This window comes from Paramisgurnus dabryanus, chromosome 1, assembly GCF_030506205.2.
Source record: "Paramisgurnus dabryanus chromosome 1, PD_genome_1.1, whole genome shotgun sequence".
Taxonomy (NCBI): domain Eukaryota; kingdom Metazoa; phylum Chordata; class Actinopteri; order Cypriniformes; family Cobitidae; genus Paramisgurnus; species Paramisgurnus dabryanus.
In genome coordinates this window covers 3,053,635-3,075,795 of record NC_133337.1, presented here as the reverse complement: position 1 = coordinate 3,075,795, position 22,161 = coordinate 3,053,635, and the positions used below count along the sequence as shown (strand labels likewise).

The following is a 22,161-nucleotide window of genomic DNA, read 5'->3' as shown; positions in this document are numbered from 1 at the left end:
AAATTGCCACTATGACATAAGACTTCACTCTATTGATTCCTTGGCTCATGCTGAGTCCGACTGTACCAAATATGTCTGAGTCAAACCTACTTCCTGTCGGCCATTTTGAATTATATTGAACACCTACTTTTTCGAACTCCTCCTAGAGCGCTCGTGTGATTGACTTGATTTTTGGTATACATCATCTAGAGACACTCTAGACAAAAAGTTATCAAAAGATTTTCGGTAGACCTATCCGTTGTCGTATAACGCATCAAGAAATGCGAGGGCGAGCACGCCAAAATGTGTTTGAGCCTGTATATTCGCAAAACTTTTGCGTATTAATATGAGACTTGGTATATGTCATAACAGTGATGACCTGAGGGTGCATGCACCATTTCATCACACTGCCCCCTACTGGTCACGAGATATAAAAGTGACTATTTTTGCTTATAACTTCTGCAAATTTGAATGTAAAATTATGAGACTGGTCTTGTTAGATTTCGTGAGGCATGGCGAGTCAAACGATACCAAATGTTTTTTGGTCGGCCATTTTGTGTGTCGGCCATTTTGAATTTTTCTTTAAGTTCAAGTATTTCAGAAACGCAATTGCGTATCGTTATGAAACTTGGTATGGTTCATCAGCAACATGTTCTGGGAGGACTTGTAAACTTTCCGGTGCCCCCTAGTGGTCAAGAGATTTGAAGCTATATCTCTGCATCTCTTTATCGTATTTAAACCAAATTTGGTGGGTGTCATCACAATCAAGACCTGAGTCACAATTTATTTTTTGGTCAGTGCCCCCTAGTGGTCAAGCCATTTAAGGCTATATCTCGGCATCTCTTTATTGTATTTACACCAAATTTGGTGGGTGTCATCACAATCAAGACCTGAGTCACAATAAATTTTTTGGTCAGTGCCCCCTAGTGGTCAAGTCATTTAAGGCTATATCTCCGTATCGCTTTATTGTATTTACACTAAATTTGGTATGTGTCATCACAGTCATGACCTGAGGCACCATCTATTCTTTCGGTACAGTGCCATCTAGTGGTCTCAAGATACGAAACAATTGCTGTTTTTTCATAAAACTAATGCAAACTTAGATCTTAAATCATGACAGTCATCACGTATGAATCATTTTTTGCCATGTTTGGCTTGACCCCGGTATCGCTGCTTGCAGCTATATTTCTTTTTCTTTTTCTTTTTCTTTTTCTTCCTCCGCCATTGCGGTCTATGGCAGCCTATAGAACCGTACGTAGGAAAGTTATGAAATTTGGCACACTGATAGAGGACTGTCCAAAAAGTCTCCACAGCAAATTTGAAGTCTGTATCTCTAACCCGCTAGCGCCACCAACAGTCCAAATTTGCACTTATGTATTTGCCTATAACTTCTGACCCGTAAGTCCTAGACACTAAATTCTTGTATCCTCTGATTCCTTGGCTCAAGACGATTCGATTGGACCCTATGACGTCATTTTCCGTCATGAAAAATTTTCCGCCATTTTGATTTATTCATAAAACCTACTTTTGCGAACTTGTCCTAGAGCTTTTGCCCAATTGCCACGAAAAATGGTATGTAGCATCTAGAGACACTCAGGGCAAAAAGTTATTAAAAGAATTTTGATAAACCATTCCGTTTTCGTATAGCGCGTCAACAAATTTTACGTAGAGCCCAAAAAACAGGTTTTAGTGTGTATCTTCGCCAATCTTATGTCTATTGACGCCACACTTGGTAGTTGTGATGCCAGTGAGGATCTGAGGGGGCATGCAGAGTTTCGTCACAGCACCACCTAGTGGTCATACGAATGTTGTGCATGCTTATAACTTTGGCTCTGATCTGTGTTTTTTCACGGGACTTGTTTCGCTGAAGTCCAGAATAGTTGCCGAGTCCAACCTTACCAAACATGCCAGATTTCGCCTTACGGTTAGCCCTGCGCAGCAAAACAGCACTTAAAAAACACGCGCGAATATCTCTGCGAGCGTAATTCTGATCGACTCGAAAACATCATAGGAAGAATATTGCATTACCTTCTGAACAAAAAGTTCTATTGGCGTTGTATTAAAATTTTCATCAGAAATGGCCGAAAATTGCAAAAAACGAAAAATTACCTTTAAATTTTCTGTTTTTACACATAAATGGTTATAACTTCGTAACGCAAAGAGATTTTTTCACCATATTTGATACGCTGATGTACGACCACAGTCTGAGGCTACACAAAAAAAATTGTATGCTTGCACCACTAGTTGGCCTTATAATTGAATAAAACCTTTGAAATCAAGCCACCCTATGGTCATACAACTGTTTCTTCACTAAACTAAAGTGTATAGTCATAAAACTAGCAAGATGTAACACAGTTATGACCTGAGGTTGCATGCACGAATTTTGTCATTGCGCCACCTACTGGTTTTGAGACAGAATATGGCATTTTTTTGGCCTAAAACTACTGCAACAACACATCTAAAACCATGAGTCATCATGGATTATTCCTTTCATGGCTTTGACTATAATCACTAGTGGATGTCCATTTACTTTCTAGCAACCAATGAGAATACCTTATCAACTGTTTTTGCAAGAGTTTTTTCTCTGCATCAGAACATCGCAGAGACATGGGGATGGTCTCTTTTGACTCTTTTAACTTGTTGTAACATGTTGTGACCCATGTTTGCCCACTGTAAGCATCACATACATGTCCTTCAGTGCTCTAATGTCCCATGATTGTCAATAACCGAAGGACAGTTGCAGTAGACAAGAACATAGATTATTTTTGTTGATTACTTTGCATTTTTTCATCTGAAATCATTAGGTTTACCTAAGTTCTTCAGTCTGCTTATCCAAACGCAACTTTACATCCTTCTGTGCCCTTTTCGGCTTGACCCCGGTGATTGCTGCTTGCAGCTATATTTATATATTATTAGGGGTCAAGCCACGAAGTGGCGTAGACACCTATTGTTATTGTTAGTTTTCTTATTATTATTATTATTCTTCCTCTTCCGCCATTGAAGTCAATGGCAGCCCATAGAACCGTACGTAGGAAAGTTGTGAATTTTGGCACACATGTAGAGGACAGTCTAAGAAGTTACTATAGCAACATTGGTGTGTCTGACTCAAACCCTCTAGCGCCACCAACAGTCCAAAAATCCACTTATGTTCATGCTCATAACTTCTGACCCGTGAGTCATAGACACTAAATTCTTGTTTCCTCTGAATCCTTTGCTCATGATGATTCAATTGCACACATTGATGTCAATTCTGTCATGCACATCTTTCCGCCATTTTGAATTTCCCGTAAAACCTACTTTTTCGAACTCCTCTTAGAGCGTTTGTCCGATTTGCATGTCCTTTGGTATATAGCATCTAGAGACACCCATGACAAAAAGTTATCAAAAGCTTTTTGATAGACCAATGCGTTCTCGTATACCGTGACAACATGTACGGCGGCGAGCACGCCAAAACAGATGTGAGGCCGTATCTTCGCAAAACTTATGTGTATCGACACGAAACTTGGTATATGTCATTACAGTCATGACCTGAGGGTGCCTGCAACGTTTCGTCACAGCGCCACCTAGTGGTCACGAGATTCGAAAAATGCCTATTTTCGCTTATAACTACTTCAAACTTGTGTCTAAAATCATGAAGGTGGTCTTGTTAGATTCCTTGAGGCATGCCGAGTCAAACGATACCAAACGGTTTTCGGTCGGCCATTTTGGGTGTCGGCCATTTTGAATTTTCTCATTAAGTTCAGTATTTCACAAACAGAATGGCGTATCGCTACAAAATTTGGCATGGTTCATCAGTGACATGTTCTGAGCGCACCTATAAATCTTAAAGACGGCGCCACCTAGTGGTCAGGATATGTAAAAATTTTTTTTAAAATTCTTATGTCATTTGATTAAATTGCCACTATGACATAAGACTTCACTCTATTGATTCCTTGGCTCATGCTGAGTCCGACTGTACCAAATATGTCTGAGTCAAACCTACTTCCTGTCGGCCATTTTGAATTATATTGAACACCTACTTTTTCGAACTCCTCCTAGAGCGCTTGTGTGATTGGCTTGATTTTTGGTATGCATCATCTAGAGACACTCTAGACAAAAAGTTATCAAAAGATTTTCGTTAGACTTATCCGTTCTCGTATAACGCATCAAAGAATGCGAGGGCGAGCACGCCAAAATGTGTTTGAGCCTGTATCTTCGCAAAACTTTTGCGTATTAATATGAGACTTGGTATATGTCATAACAGTGATGACCTGAGGGTGCATGCACCATTTCGTCACACTGCCTCCTGCTGGTCACGAGATATAAAAAATGTTTATTTTTGCTTATAACTACTGCAAATTTGAATGTAAAATTATGAGACTGGTCTTGTTAGATTTCGTGAGGCATGGCGAGTCAAACGATACCAAATGTTTTTTGGTCGGCCATTTTGTGTGTCGGCCATTTTGAATTTTTCTTTAAGTTCAAGTATTTCAGAAACGCAATTGCGTATTGTTATGAAACTTGGTATGGTTCATCAGCAACATGTTCTGGGAGGACTTGTAAACTTCCCGGCGCCCCCTAGTGGTCAAGAGATTTGAAGCTATATCTCTGCATCTCTTTATCGTATTAACACCAAATTTGGTGGGTGTCATCACAATCAAGACCTGAGTCACAATTTATTTTTTGGTCAGTGCCCCCTAGTGGTCAAGTCATTTAAGGCTATATCTCTGCATCTCTTTATTGTATTCACACCAAATTTGGTGGGTGTCATCACAATCAAGACCTGAGTCACAATACATTTTTTGGTCAGTGCCCCCTAGTGGTCAAGTCATTTAAGGCTATATCTCCTTATCGCTTTATTGTATTTACACTAAATTTGGTATGTGTCATCACAGTCATGACCTGAGTCACCATCTATTCTTTCAGCACAGTGCCAACTAGTGGTCTCAAGATACAAAAAAATTGCTTTTTTTCATAAAACTAATGGAAACTTAGATGTTAAATCATGACAGTCATCACGTATGAATCATTTTTTGCCATGTTTGGCTTGACCCCGGTATCGCTGCTTGCAGCTATATTTCTTCTTCTTGTTCTTCCGCCATTGAAGTCAATGGCAGCCCATAGAACCGTACGTAGGAAAGTTATGAAATTTGGCACACTGATAAAGGACAGTCAAATGCGTCCCCACAGCAAATTTGGAGTCTCTATCTCTAACCCCCTAGCGCCACCAACAGTCCAAAGTTGCACTTACGTTTTTGCTTATAACTTCTGATCCGTAAGTCCTAGAAATGAAATTCTTGTTTCCTCTGATTCCTTGGCTCAAGCCGATTCGATTAGACCCTATGACGTCATTTTCCGTCATGAAATTTTTTCCGCCATTTTGAATTATTCGTAAAACCTACTTTTGCGAACTCGTCCTAGAGTTTTTACCCGATTGCCGCGAAAATTGGTATGTAGCATCTAGAGACCCTCACGGCAAAAAGTTATCAAAAGAATTTCGATAAACCAATCCGTTGTCGTATAGCGCGTCAACAAAATTTTCGTAGAGCGCAAAAAAACAGATTTTAGGCTGTATCTTCGTCAAACTTAGGCCTATTGACACGACACTTGGTACTTGTGATGCCAGTCAGGAACTGAGTGTGCATGCACAGTTTCGTCGCAGCGCCACCTTGTGGCCAGACAGATGTTTTTTACACCTATAACTTTGGCTGTGATCAACGTATTTTGACGGGACTTGATTTTTAGGAGTCCTGAATAGTCGCCGAGTCCAACGATACCAAACATGCCAGATTTCGCCTTACGGTTAGCTCTGCGCAGCAAAACAGCACTTAAAAAACACACGCTAATATCTCCGCGAGCGTAATTCTGATCGACTCGAAAACATCATAGGAAGAATATTGCATTACCTTCTGAACAAAAAGTTCTATTGGCACTATATTAAAATTTTCATCAGAAATGGCCGAAAATTGCAAAAAACGAAAAATTACCTTTAAATTTTGTGTTTTTACACATAAATGGTTATAACTTCGTAACGCAAAGAGATTTTTTCACCATATTTGATACGCTGATGTACGACCACAGTCTGAGGCTACACAAAAAAAATTGTATGCTTGCACCACTAGTTGGCCTTATAATTGAACAAAACCTTTGAAATCAAGCCACCCTATGGTCATACAACTGTTTCTTCACTAAACTAAAGTGTATAGTCATAAAACTAGCTAGATGTAACACATTTATGACCTGAGGTTGCATGCACGAATTTTGTCATTGCGCCACCTACTTGTTTTGAGATAGAATATGGCATTTTTTGCCTAAAACTACTGCAACAACACATCTAAAACCATGAGTCATCATGGATTATTCCTTTCATGGCTTTGACTATAATCACTAGAGGATGTCCATTTACTCTCTAGCAACCAATGAGAATACGTTATCAACTGTTTTTGCAAGAGCTTTTTCTCTGTATCAGAACATCACAGAGACATGGGGATGGTCTCTTTTGACTCTTTTAACTTGTTGTAACATGTTGTGACCCATGTTTGCCCACTGTAAGCATCACATACATGTCCTTCAGTGCTCTAATGTTCCATGATTGTCAATAACCGAAGGACAGTTGCAGTAGACAAGAATAAAGATTATTTTTGTTGATTACCTTTGCATTTTTTCATCTGAAATCATTAGGTTTACCTAGGTTCTTCAGTCTGCTTATCCAAACGCAACTTTACATCCTTCTGTGCCCTTTTCGGCTTGACCCCGGTATTGCTGCTTGCAGCTATATTTCTTTTTCTTTTTCTTTTTCTTTTTCTTCCTCCGCCATTGCGGTCTATGGCAGCCTATAGAACCGTACGTAGGAAAGTTATGAAATTTGGCACACTGATAGAGGACTGTCCAAAAAGTCTCCACAGCAAATTTGAAGTCTGTGTCTCTAACCCGCTAGCGCCACCAACAGTCCAAATTTGCACTTATGTATTTGCTTATAACTTCTGACCCGTAAGTCCTAGACACTAAATTCTTGAATCCTCTGATTCCTTGGCTCAAGACGATTCGATTGGACCCTATGACGTCGTTTTCCGTCATGAAAAATTTTCCGCCATTTTGATTTATTCATAAAACCTACTTTTGCGAACTTGTCCTAGAGCTTTTGCCCAATTTCCACGAAAAACGGTATGTAGCATCTGGAGACACTCAGGGCAAAAAGTTATTAAAAGAATTTTGATAAACCATTCCGTTTTCGTATAGCGCGTCAACAATTTTTAAGTAGAGAGCAAAAAAACAGGTTTTAGTGTGTATCTTCGCCAATCTTATGTCTATTGATGCCACACTTGGTAGATGTGATGCCAGTGAGGATCTGAGGGGGCATGCAGAGTTTCGTCACAGCGCCACCTAGTGGTCATACGAATGTTGTACATGCTTATAACTTTGGCTCTGATCTGTGTTTTTTCACGGGACTTGTTTCGCTGAAGTCCAGAATAGTTGCCGAGTCCAACGTTACCAAACATGCCAGATTTCGTCTTACGGTTAGCCCTGCATAGCAAAACAGCACTTAAAAAACACACGCGAATATCTCCGCGAGCGTAATTCTGATCGACTCGAAAACACCATAGGAAGAACATTGCATTACCTTCTGAACAAAAAGTTCTATTGGCATTGTATTAAAATTTTCATCAGAAATGGCTGAAAATTGCAAAAAACGAAAAATTACCTTTAAATTTTGTGTTTTTACACATAAATGGTTATAACTTCGTAACGCAAAGAGATTTTTTCACCATATTTGATACGCTGATGTACGACCACAGTCTGAGGCTACACAAAAAAAATTGTATGGTTGCACCACTAGTTGGCCTTATAATTTAACAAAACCTTTGAAATCAAGCCACCCTATGGTCATACAACTGTTTCTTCACTAAACTAAAGTGTATAGTCATATAACTAGCTAGATGTAACACAGTTATGACCTGAGGTTGCATGCACAATTTTGTCATTGCGCCACCTACTGGTTTTGAGATAGAATATGGCATTTTTTTGCCTAAAACTACTGCAACAACACATCTAAAACCATGAGTCATCATGGATTATTCCTTTCATGGCTTTGACTATAATCACTAGTGGATGTCCATTTACTCTCTAGCAACCAATGAGAATACGTTATCAACTGTTTTTGCAAGAGCTTTTTCTCTGCATCAGAACATCGCAGAGACATGGGGGTGGGCTCTTTTGACTCATTAACACCACTGTTACATTTTGTGAGCTGAGTATTGCCACTAGAAGCACCACTCAGTTTTACGTCAGTGTTCTAGTTATCAATGCTCGACGAAAGAGAGGGAGAGATTTCACTAAATGAGAACAGCTTTTTTGCTGATAACTGTTATATTGTTTTGTCTGAAATCAAGAGATTTTCCTAGGTACTTTAAACTGCTCATCCGAAGTCAACTTTACTTTCTGCTGTGCCCTTTTTGGCTTGACCCCGGTGATTGCTGCTTGCAGCTATATTTAGGGGTCAAGCCACGAAGTGGCGTAGACACCTATTGTTATTGTTAGTTTTCTTATTATTATTCATCCTAGTTCTTCCGCCATTGAAGTCAATGGCAGCCCATAGAACCGTACGTAGGAAAGTTATGTAATTTGGCACACATGTAGAGGACAGTCTTAGAAGTTACTATAGCAACATTGGTGTGTCTAACTCAAACCCTCTAGCGCCACCAACAGTCCAAAAATCCACTTATGTTCATGCTCATAACTTCTGACCCGTGAGTCCTAGACAATAAATTCTTGTTTCCTCTGAATCCTTGGCTCATGATGATTCAATTGCACACATTGATGTCATTTGTGTCATGCACATCTTTCCGCCATTTTGAATTTTCCGTAAAACCTACTTTTTCGAACTCCTCCTAGAGCGTTTGTCCGATTTGCATGTCATTTGGTATGTAGCATCTAGAGACACCCCAGACAAAAAGTTATCAAAAGCTTTTTGATAGACCAATGCGTTCTCGTATACAGTGACAACATATAAGGCGGCGAGCACGCCAAAACGGACGTGAGGCCGTATCTTCGCAAAACTTTTGTGTATCGACACGAAACTTGGTATATGTCATTACAGTCATGACCTGAGGGTGCCTGCAACGTTTCGTCTCAGCGCCACCTAGTGGTCACGAGATTCGAAAAATGCTTATTTTTGCTTATAACTACTTCAAACTTGAGTCTAAAATCATGAAGGTGGTTTTGTTAGATTCCTTGAGGCATGCCGAGTCAAACGATAACAAACGGTTTTCGGTCGGCCATTTTGGGTGTCGGCCATTTTGAATTTTCTCATTAAGTTCAGTATTTCACAAACAAAATGGCGTATCGCTACGAAATTTGGCATGGTTCATCAGTGACATGTTCTGAGCGCACCTATAAATCTATAGGACGGCGCCACCTAGTGGTCAGGATATGTAAAAAATTTTTTTGAAATCTTTATATCATTTGATTAAATTGCCACTATGACATAAGACTTCAATCTATTGATTTCTTGGCTCATGCTGAGTCCGACTGTACCAAATATGTCTGAGTCAAACCTACTTCCTGTTGGCCATTTTGAATTATATTGAACACCTACTTTTTCGAACTCCTCCTAGAGCGCTCGTGTGATTGGCTTGATTTTTGGTATGGATAATCTAGAGACACTCTAGACAAAAAGTTATCAAAAGATTTTCGGTAGACCTATCCGTTGTCGTATAACGCATCAAAGAATGCGAGGGCGAGCACGCCAAAATGTGTTTGAGCCTGTATCTTCGCAAAACTTTTGTGTATTAATATGATACTTGGTATATGTCATAACAGTGATGACCTGAGGGTGCATGCACCATTTCGTCACACTGCCCCCTACTGGTCACGAGATATAAAAAATGTCTATTTTCGCTTATAACTACTGCAAATTTGAATGTAAAATTATGAGACTGGTCTTGTTAGATTTCATGAGGCATGCCGAGTCAAACGATACCAAATGGTTTTTGGTCGGCCATTTTGTGTGTCGGCCATTTTGAATTTTTCTTTAAGTTCAAGTATTTCAGAAACGCAATTGCGTATTGTTATGAAACTTGGTGTGGTTCTTCAGCAACATGTTCTGGGAGAACTTGTAAACTTTTCGGTGCCCCCTAGTGGTCAAGAGATTTGAAGCTATATCTCTGCATCTCTTTATCGTATTTACACCAAATTTGGTGGGTGTCATCACAATCAAGACCTGAGTCACAATTTATTTTTTGGTCAGTGCCCCCTAGTGGTCAAGTCATTTAAGGCTATATCTCTGCATCTCTTTATTGTATTCACACCAAATTTGGTGGGTGTCATCACAATCAAGACCTGAGTCACAATTTATTTTTTGGTCAGTGCCCCCTAGTGGGCAAGTCATTTAAGGCTATATCTCCGTATCGCTTTATTGTATTTACACTAAATTTGGTATGTGTCATCACAGTCATGACCTGAGGCACCATCTATTCTTTCGGCACAGTGCCACCTAGTGGTCTCAAGATACGAATAAATTGCTTTTTTTCATAAAACTAATGCAAACTTAGATGTTAAATCATGGCAGTCATCACGTATGAATCATTTTTTGCCATGTTTGGCTTGACCCCGGTATCGCTGCTTGCAGCTATATTTATTATTATTATTCATCCTTGTTCTTCCGCCATTGAAGTCAATGGCAGCCCATAGAACCGTACGTAGGAAAGTTATGAAATTTGGCACACATGTAGAGGACAGTCTCAGAAGTTACTATAGCAACATTGGTGTGTCTGACTCAAACCCTCTAGCGCCACCAACAGTCCAAAAATCCACTTATGTTCATGCTCATAACTTCTGACCCGTGAGTCCTAGAAACTAAATTCTTGTTTCCTCTGAATCCTTGGCTCATGATGATTCAATTGCACACATTGATGTCATTTGTGTCATGCACATCTTTCCGCCATTTTGAATTTTCCGTAAGACCTACTTTTTCGAAACTCCTCCTAGACCGTTAGTCCGATTTGCATGTCCTTTGGTATGTAGCATCTAGAGACACCCCAGACAAAAAGTTATCAAAAGCTTTTTGATAGACCAATGCGTTCTCATATAAATTGACAACATATATGGCAGCGAGCACGCCAAAACGGACGTGAGGCTGTATCTTCGCAACACTTTGGTGTATCGACACGAAACTTGGTATATGTCATAACAGTCATGACCTGAGGGTGCCTGAAACGTTTTGTCACAGCGCCACCTAGTGGTCACGAGATTCGAAAAATGCCTATTTTCGCTTATAACTACTTCAAACTTGAGTCTAAAATCATGAAGGTGGTCTTGTTAGATTCCTTGAGGCATGCCGAGTCAAACGATACCAAACGTTTTTCGGTCGGCCATTTTGGGTGTCGGCCATTTTGAATTTTCTCATTAAGTGAAGTATTTCAGGAACGCAATGGCGTATCGCTACGAAATTTGGTATGGTTCATCAGTGACATGTTCTGAGCGCACCTATAAATCTTTAGGATGGCGCCACCTAGTGGTCAGGATATGTAAATAAATTATTTTAAATCTTTATAGCATTTGATTCAATTGGCACATTGATGTAAGACATCACTTTATTAATTCCTTGGCTCATGCTGAGTCCGACGGTACCAAAAATGTCAGAGTCAAACCTACTTCCTGTCGGCCATTTTGAATTATATTGCTCACCTACTTTTTCGAACTCCTCCTAGACAGTTTGTCCGATTTGCATGTCCTTTGGTATGTAGCATCTAGAGACACTCCAGACAAAAAGTTATCAAAAGCTTTTTGATAGACCAATGCGTTCTCGCATACAGTGACAACATATACGGCGACGAGCACGCCATAACGGACGTGAGGCTGTTTCTTCGCAAAACTTTGGTGTATCGACACGAAACTTGGTTTATGTCATAACAATCATGACCTGAAGGTGCACGCAACTTTTCGTCACAGCGCCACCTAGTGGTCACGAGATTCGAAAAATGCCTATTTTTGCTTATAACTACTGCAAACTTGAGTGTAAAATTATGGGAGTGGTCTTATTAGATTCCTTGAGGAATGCCAAGTCAAACGATACCAAATGGTTTTCGGTCGGCCATTTTGGGTGTCGGCCATTTTGAGTTTTGTCTTTAAGTTCAAGTATTTCAGAAACGCAATTGTGTATTGTTATGAAACTTGGTATGGTTCATCAGCAACATGTTCTGAGAGCACTTGTAAACTTTTTGGCGCCCCCTAGTGGTCAAGAGATTTGAGGCTATATCTCCACATCTCTTTATCGTATTTACACCAAATTTGGTGGGTGTCATCAGGGTCATGACCTGAGTCACCATCTATTGTTTCGGCCAGCGCCCCCTAGTGGTCAAGACATTTGACGGTATATCTCTGTATTGCTTCATTGTATTTACACCAAATTTGGTGGGTGTCATCAGTGTCATGACCTGAGTCACCATCTATTGTTTCGGCCAGCGCCCCCTAGTGGTCAATACATTTGACACTATATCTCTGTATCACTTTATTGTATTTACACCAAATTTGGTGGGTGTCATCAGTGTCATGACCTGAGTCACCATCTATTGTTTCGGCCAGCGCCCCCTAGTGGTAAAGTGATTTGAAGCTATATCTCCGTATCACTCTATCGTATTTACACTAAATTTGGTATGTGTCATCACATTCATGGCCTTGAGGCACCATCTATTGTTTCGGCACAGCGCCACCTAGTGGTCTCAAGATACAAAAAAATGCCCTTTTTTCCTAAAACTAATGCAAACTTAGATCTTAAATCATGACAGTCATCACGTATGAATCAATTTTGCCATGTTTGGCTTGACCCCGGTATCGCTGCTTGCAGCTATATTTTTGCTTGTTATCAGAAATAAAATACTCAAAGTACTCTGTTGTTATTAATTCTTCATGAAAGTTTTTTAAATATTATGTGGCCCTCTTATGGTCACATGTTGGAAATGCAGCTATTGTAGAAGGCTCACAAATGTGCATCTATCTCTCCAGGTTTGGTTTCACCGTACTGCTCTTCCTTCTCCGTTCTGTGGTTGCGATGAATTTTAATGTGGTCTATATATATACAGCAGAGGTAAGACCCAACACATTTCTCACTTTTGCCGTCTTAAAGGTGAATTGTGTAACTTTCAGAAGGATCGTGCCATCATGTTTCTACAGAAGCACTAAATGGACAAACTGTTTTATAGAGCGCTTTTTGTCACTATGTTGTCTCAGATGATGACATGTTTGTCCTGTGGCGGGTGCCGTAAGTTCTCTATGCCTTTCGAAAGGGAGGGGTGAGCTGTGGTCAGCGATTGGTTGCAATTCACACAACTGATGTCTCCACTAGTGGACCTTTAAGGCAGAACTCTGCTGCCTGCATCAAACATCTTGTTGCTGGTTTTTAAAGAAGTTTTGACTCTGTGTGTTTGCAGGTTTATCCGACATCTGTGCGCTCAATAGGAATGGGTTTTTGTACTTCCTTCAGTCGAATTGGGGGAATGATCGCGCCATTTATTGCACAGGTGCCCTGTGTTTGCCTACATGAATACCTGCTTGTTTACAACAATTATACTATCTGTGATTGTATCAAAGATAAACGTGTTTGCATGTGTGTCAGGTACTGATGTCCAAGTCTGTAGTTCTGGCTCTGACTCCGTTTGCAGTGGCGTGTGTAATTTGTGCCGGGGGAGTTGCCCTGCTGCCCATAGAGACCAGAGGAAGGGCGTTACTGGTAATATTTTACTCTTTACTCACATTTTCCCTTTAGATTAAAAATGCATATGTGATCTGTAAAAACCAGGCTAAGGTCTCTCTTATAATTTAATTATGAGATTAAGAGCATCAAAGTTTGATTTTCACATATTGATTTCAATCTTTGCTCAAACAGTATTAAAGATATCAAGGTTATATTTAAGAAAACAGTAAATAACAAAAAGTACTTAAGATTTTTGGTTTTGACAGATAAGGTCACATTACTGTTTTGGTAGTACAAATACTGAATGTAAAATCTACTGACTGTTTTTATTAATTATTTTCAGCAAAATGCATGAAGTACACACCTGATGAAGATGAAAGACAGTTTTGTAACAAAAAAATAAAATCATTTATGATATCTCATTAAAGTTGGAACTGTTTTTTAAACAATTTTGTGGGTCATGTTTTTTATAGAGACCATTAAAGACCACATAACATTTTTTGACTAACACAATTTTCTTTGTTGGTTAAGGAGGCATGTTGAATGGTTCATGTTTCTTTTAAATAACAAAAGACTTTATGTCCCAAGCTCTCCACTTGCTATTGCTAGTCATTGCCATTTTGTAATATGAAAAGAGGACATTCTCATTTAGGCCTATAAGACAAAAAATAAATGCATATGTCTCAAATGCAAAATGAGTCAATAATATTATTATATTGGGCAGCCTGAGACATAAACTAAAGCCTATTTAAAGAAGGGCCCCTTAATTACAGAGCAAAGTGTGTTTGGGCTCTTTAACGTGTGATAACAACCACTAGGGGGAGACATACCACTCTGCGAGTCACGGGGATTAAAGATCAAGTATTGCATTTAAAAGTGTTGTACTTAAAGGTCTTGCCTCCAGTTTTCTCCGTCGTTCTTCCACCTACCTTCTTTCTTGGTATGTAATCTCATTATGAAGTCTTTGTGTAAATGGGATTAGATTTAAGGCTGCTCTCTGCAACACCAACCTCTATCCACAAACAGATCTTTTCTAATACTGACCAGTAAACTTGTCAAGACATGCACTGACTTGTTAACATGAACAATCTACATTATTCATGATATTGCTTAATAAATTCCATTGCGTGCGCATGTATGTATGCATGCACGTGCATGTGTCGAATGTACATGTTTGTCCACAAAGACAATGTTTGTGTTTGTCTGGTTGAAAGTGTGTCTAAAGAAGGAGTCACCAAGTGCCTGGTTGCTCCTTCCTCTGACCTTGGCTATAAAGTGATGGAGAAAGAGGACAGAGCGGGACAGTGTGCGTGCGTGCGCGTGCACAAGTGAGGCGAGGAAGAGCGCGCAGCATTGCAGCTGCAAATGTGACTCCGGTGGCTTTTACATCCACTTGGAAACTTGCCCGAGATGGAGAGCAAAAGATGTCAGCATCATGAAGCACGGTAAATATTACTGGAGGTCAATGAATGTGTTTTGCTATTTGATAAATGCTTACGCAGATTTCACGTACTGTGGTTTGCGTACAGTATCATGTCACTCTGGTGCAGTGGTGTGGGAAACATTTAAGGCAGGTGCAGTGCGTTATGGAAAATGCAGGAAAGTTTAGGGGAATTAAGTCTGCATTCAGGTCGTCGCGTTTTGGTGCACAGTGACACGTGGTTATTTATCTATTTTACTCTAGGTAAAAATGACTGTTGTTTAATTAATTGTTTATGCATTAGATGGCATCATTGTTTAAAGTGCAATCGGTGTTTGAATGGCTGCCTAGTGTGGGATTTGATTTTGTTTTACTAATCGTGCTGTTTATAATCTTAATTATGAGAAAGCCAAAGCCCCAATGCAACAGCCTGTTTTTCAAATCAATAGCGGTGAATTAAATGTAGATGCAGATTTTATTTGTGTGAAAATGTAGTGTGTCTGTGATATAATGAGTCTGTTAAAACCATACATGGGATTAAGCAAAATCTAGCAGAAAGACTGAGGCGAAGCTTTGAAAGAAAAACAACAAATTAGAGAAAAGAGTAGACCAAGTTATTGAATGTGGAAATAAAGATGAACAATTAAAAAAAAAGGACAGAAAATTGTTAAAAGGTGAATGAAACAGATAGATTGTATAAAGGAAAAAAAGATTTAACAAAATGTAGAGGAGTCTTCATCTGATGATGGAAGGTGGTCACAAGATAAATTTTATTTTTAAATTGAAAGGCAATATTTTGCATGGGTCAAGCTGAAACCTTGTGGGCTGATTATTCCCATCCTTTGACATTCAAGGAAGTGAATAAAAGCTGGCAATGAAAAGACAGTGGCAAAAACTGTGTGTGACATCAAAGTGTTGGAGTTACAAAGAGAGGAGTAACTCATAAACTGGACTGAGAACACATTCTATTTGAATAGGACTATACTTAAACTCAAGCAGTGAAGGGGGCATATGGTCAGAGACATTTACAAGGATGAAACACCAAAAAGACTGAGTGGAATCCAGAAAGAGACTAACAAAGACAATAATGTTCTTGGAGGCAAGAGAAACTGGACAATACTTCACTGGACACTGAACTTTTTCATCTTCATACGAGCCTTTGAGTGAAAAGGGGGAAAGAGTAAACAGCCGTTCAATGTTTAGTAAAGACCTTGTTACTATAGGGACACAGACAATCTTTATGAGAAAATCAGCTAGACAAATTTAAAGGCTGATAAAGAACTTTGTTGTTAGGTGTGACTACCTGTTCTGAAATCAAATCAGACTCCTATTAATCTGACAGGAAGAAATGCATAGTTGAATTTGGTATCTACAGAGGACGTCAGAACTCCACTGATGGTACTGAGCTAAAAAAGTAAATATATATGGCATAGAACAGCTATGGCAGAAAGGATATTAAAATGGATAAAAGAAATAAATTGAAAAAGAAAAAAGAACACCATAGAACACTATAAAAGGTAAACAAGAAAAGCTGTGAGAATAGAAAAATAACTGATTATTGTAACAAACTTTGTATTTAAGGAAATTGCCAGCCCAGACATCATATATGTGCATGAAGGTGTTCACATGGCAGATCTAATCACTGAGGGTGAGCCGCAGGATTGGATACCATTGACTGATATACAAATTGTTATTGTTGTAATTAATTATAATTGTTATACCATTGACTGAAAAAGCAAATAAATTGAGAGATGGTTTGTTCGCGGTACCACTGACAACTACCCCACCGTTATTCACACTGTTTACAGATGGTTGTTGTTTCAGAGCAGCAGATGACACATTGAAGGCAGGCTTTGCTGTGGTTGAGCAAGTTGTGGGTGATTTTGTAACACGACTGAGTGGTGGATTGAAAGGTAAACGGTCAGCACAGAGAGCTGAAATGACAGCTGTTATCAAAGCCTTGCACTACACTGGTGAAGAGAGGGTGATTGTTTATAGTGACTCTGCATATGTGATTGGTGCAGTATATATGGAACTGCCATATGGCAGATAGGTGGGTTTGAAACCAGGAAAGGCCGGCCTATAGTAAATGCTAGCAAAGCCTGACACATACTACAGGCTGTGAAGGTACCTAATGACGTGGCTGTTGTCAACTGCCTAACACACCACTTATATCCCCAACCATGGTTTCCCAAGACAAAGTTAGATCTGACAAAATTGACAAACACGCAATGGAATTGACATATAGTTTCGGGGCTGCTTATCACCCCAATGTTAGAGCAAAGATGTGAAATAATGAACCTGACTTTGACATTAAAACTTGACTTGACAAACTATGTGCACAGACAAAAATAACATGGCTTGACACATTACCAATTGCATTAATGTCTATTCACTTTTCTGTTAACAGGATTCTTGGTTTTACAACCTTTGAATTGTTTACAGGTCGTCAGTTTCCGGGTCCGAGGAACGCCTTGGTGCAGGATCCAATCCTGCCACTAACTAATGCTGTTTATTTTTTAGAAACTAACTGCTATGACTGAACATTTTTCCTGCCAGGCTACCAAACAACGAAATTGTGAGAACGACCCAGCTGTTAAAAATGATGATTGGGTTTCTAACAGACACAGGTGTGGACCTGAGGACTCAGGTCCAAGAGAGGGAGAGTGTTGAAAGTGAAAGTGAATCAGCTGGAATACAGAGAGGATAAACAGGAAGTGGTAACACATCAGTGGTAACACTCACACAACACTAACAACAAAGTCAACAAACACTGTAAAATTGTGCATAAAAAAGGTGACATTTTTTCCAGCCCAGTAACAGAACCCCTAGCACACTGTGTGAGCACAGATTGTGCCTACGGAGCAGGTATAGCCGTACAGTTCAAAGCGAAGTACGGTACACAAAAGGTTGTAAGACAGAACAAACACACAGGTGAATGTGCAGTTACCCATGAGGACGACGGCAGATTGATTTTTCATTTAATAACAAAACAAAATTGTACTGATTTACCAACATATGAGAATTTTACCCACAGCCTCAGACGTATGAGAGAGTGGTGTGAGAAAGAAAACATAACAAGTGTATCCACTCCCCGGCTGGGGTGTGGCCTGGATAAATTGGATTTCCACAAAGTGCTGGATATCCTGACAGAAGTGTTTAGAGATCTGAATATCACAATTACCATATATTCATTATAACCTGGGTAACTACATACCAGATTGACCTTTGAATTTTGATCTTTGAATTTCTTAAGTTTCTTATATAATTCTACAGTATTAATTTCATATTTCATTTTTTCTTTTCCTTTTTGAATTTACGATTGTTATTTGAGTATTAGCCAATAGGCATAAGTGTATTTTTTCCACAGAGATGAAGCTATATGGAAATTGGAAGGTTCTGTGGGCCCTAGGAGTTATAACTGCAATTATAATCACAATAATATTTAGCATAAACAATGGAGGTAATTTGAAAATTGACAAAAGGTCCAAGATAACACCACAAGATCAGTGCTTAAAGAGATATGGGGGAATTGAATTGAATTACACAAAAAATTCAACGATATCATACACCTTTGATTTATGCAGTGTGATAGATTGTGGAGGGCAATAGTAACCTCTATAGTAGTGTCCATTGGTGTATTTGTGGCTATCCTGGTCACTTGTGGATGTTGTTGAATCCCCTGTCTCAAATCCCTGTGTAATAGGCTGATAGTGTCTGCAATAGAGAAAAGAGAAAATCCACCCCCATACAGCATGCTGCTATTAGGCCTACAGAACCTGGAGGATGATGAGGAGAAAATGTGTGACCTCTTTCAGAGGTCAAGAGAGGGAATTGTGGGATTTGATTTTGTTTTACTAATCGTGCTGTTTATAATCTTAATTATGTGTATTGTTACAACAAAGATTTCTGTGCTGAATACAAGAAAGTTGTCTGTGTGGTTTCGGTTGGGGGAGAGACAGCATATGCTGAGGAATTTACGCCTGGCATGGATCAAGATAAGAGAGAGGTCTGAGGGGGAAAAGTATTTAATGATGTTATTAACTAATGCTTTAATATTCACAGGATAAAATATGCAATGTATTTCTTACTTAATCAGTATTAATCATTGAATAATTGATGTAGTAAATATAAGATGTTGTCTTTGATAAATGTGTATTAACCAATGAAATGAAGGTTGCATACAGAATAACTTAATGGGGGCAGGGCAGCTCAACCTTGAAGAAACAGAATTTCCTGTGTGTGTGTGTGTGTGTGTGTGTGTGTGTGTGTGTGTGTGTGTGTGTGTGTGTGTGTATGTGTGTGTGTGTGTGTGTGTGTTTTCTTTCCTCACAGATGGTTTTTAATAATGATTAAAGTGTTTGCTTAGAAGTAGTATTGCAGTAAAAGATTTAATATGTGTTTATCTATCTAAAGAAGTTAATGTGTGCCTTATTCATATAACCAATTTTACAAATAATGAAATGATGTCATGATATTGAAATATGTTTTACATAATAATCACTTTCATCTTACAGCTTATGTTTTTTATAAATGAATGTTTTATTAATGATTTGTTTCTAAGAAAGCATTATAACATGCTATTCAAAGTGGAGGAGTACTAGAGAAGAACTGCAGGGCTCCCAGGGATGAGAGGAGAACAGTTTGTTTTTCTTTGTCTATGTGTGTCCATCTTTGCCTACAGGCTAAAATTGGGTGTGGTGATGGAGTCAGATGGACGAGGGGAACGGCCTTTGTGGGTGGAGATTTTCTGAAGAAAGATCGACGTCACATATTTTATATATATGCATGTTACTTCCTGAGCTGGTTGTTCGCTACTTGAGAGGACCCAGCGCTGTTAAACTTTTTCAATCTGATCAATAAATATTTGAACTTAGATATTTGTATCTTGTGCCTTTCCTCTAAATTATGAACATGCAAATGGACGCCATAAAGTCCAACACTAGAGAAGAGGATCGATAGTCTTTCTGCAGCACGCACTTTACGCACTGTAATCCTCTTCCTTTAAACGGTATTTCCTCTAAACCTGTCAATCATTAAACCTCAGAGAATAGAGTTCTTCATACAGGACACACATTCGATGATAATGACGATGATGTAGTTAGTACATAGTGACAAAGTAGACATAATCATAGACATTATCATATAACGTTGTCCAGTTATACGAAAGGCAAGGCAAGTTTATTTACATAGCAAATTTCACACAGAGAGGTAATTCAAAGTGCTTTACATAGATATAATTCAAGTAAAACATCAAAGATTATCAAAATAAAAAAATAGCAATAAATGTGAAATGGACAATTTAATACAATAAAATAATAAAATAATATTAAAATACAGAATTCACGTGTTTAAAATGTATAAACAAAAGACAGCAATAAAAGAAAAACAGGAAAAATATGTACAGTCTTCTCCGAATACCCGGATTGGCGACAAACCTAGACTCGTGACCCCACCGGATGACATCGGAACGTAACTGCTCAGGAACCCACAGACAACCCGTTGGGCACCCCTCCGGAACTTCCCCCTCTCGGCCGGCCTCGCTCACCCGCTGCTTGATTCCCCAAACGAGGGCACCGACCACTCTCCCCTCCGGGAGAATGGTTTTGGTCCGCTCGACATCAGAACCATCGAACAGATGGGAGAGAGCATCGGGTTTAACATTCTTGGAGCCAGGCCGGTACGAGAGGGTGAAGTTAAAACGGTCAAAGAAAAATGCCCAACGAGCCTGTTTAGATGTTAACCTTCTGGCCGAACGGATGTACTCTAAATTTTTGTGATCCGTCCAGACCAGAAAGGGCTCCGAGGTTCCCTCCAATCAGTGACGCCACTCACCTAAAGCGAGTCTAACCGCCAACAGCTCCCGATTACCTATGTCGTAATTTCGTTCAGCTGGGTTCAACCGGTGAGAGAAAAAATTGGCCAACATCAGAAGCATCCACTTCCACAATAAATTGGTTAGCCGGATTAGGAATAGAGAGGACGGGAGCAGAGATGAAACTGGTCTTTAAGGCATCAAAGGCTTCCTGAGCCTCGCTATTCCAATGGAAACAGGTCTTAGAGGAAGTGAGAGCGGTAAGAGGTTTAGCGATCTGACCAAAAATTCTGATGAAACGCCGGTAAAAATTGCCGAATCCCAGAAATCACTGAAGCTCTTTACGAATGTCGGGCACTGGCCAATCGGCGACCGCTTTGACCTTGGCGGGATCGGAACGAATCTCTCCCTCGGCAATAACAAAACCCAGAAACGAAACCGACTCCTTGTGGAACTCGCACTTCTCCTCCTTAACATAAAGCTGATTCTCTAAGGGGCTGTCCACACGGAGACGCGTATCACTGCATACGTATAAATTTGTTATCGTATTGGCGTATCATCCACACGGATCCGGCGTTTTGGGAGACTGAATCCGCTATTTTTTGAAACCGGGTCCTAAAGTGGATAAATCTGAAACCGACACCCTTGCGGTTCCGTCTGTACAGCCAATCCGTATATTTTGTGAAGCGAAAACGTCATCACATCACGTGTCGGAAGCGTCACACGTAACAGCAACAACAATAACGGCGGATTACGTGATTGTGTTCGTGCTACAGAAGCTACTAAAGCCTACTAGCTTTATTACAGCAAAATCTATTGCTTCTATGCAATTGTGGTGACCAACAAGCGATAATGGACAACACATACGTTGGCTATGCGCATGCTCAAAGTCTTCTTCTCCGTGTATAGTGTATATCTGTGGCAGAATTACAGCGCCCCATACTGGTCCGGCATATATACTACACCGCTTTCAGTCGGTTTCAGTGGTTTCGTGTTTACGGATTATTTTTTTAGAGCAAGGAAAAAAAATGATCGGATAGGGAATGCACCGGCTTCGTGTGGATATAGCCTAAGAGCCGTTGTAAAACCTGGCGAACATGCTGGGTCTGAATCTGCATGAAGGGAGAAAAGATGAGAATGTCATCGAGATACACAGACAAACTTCTTAATCATGTCTCCCAGCACTTCATTAACCATGGTTTGGAAGACAGCCGTCGCGTTACAAAGGCTGAATGGTAAAACACAATATTCCCAGTGACCAGTAGGGGTATTAAATGC

General features: G+C 39.6%; 1 protein-coding gene across 1 annotated transcript in view; it reads left to right on the top strand.

Moving 5' to 3' along the window:
• The window catches only part of svopl (SVOP-like), an 80,936-nt gene extending 60,992 nt beyond the window's left edge, over positions 1 to 19,944 (top strand). The window contains exons 13-16 of the mRNA XM_065265734.2: positions 12,961 to 13,042; positions 13,386 to 13,475; positions 13,571 to 13,684; positions 13,992 to 19,944. Coding sequence (XP_065121806.1) covers positions 12,961 to 13,042; positions 13,386 to 13,475; positions 13,571 to 13,684; positions 13,992 to 14,003 — 298 coding nt within the window. The 3' untranslated portion in view covers positions 14,004 to 19,944. The remainder of the gene's footprint in view (positions 1 to 12,960; positions 13,043 to 13,385; positions 13,476 to 13,570; positions 13,685 to 13,991) is intronic.
• Positions 19,945 to 22,161: the final 2,217 nt, after the last annotated feature.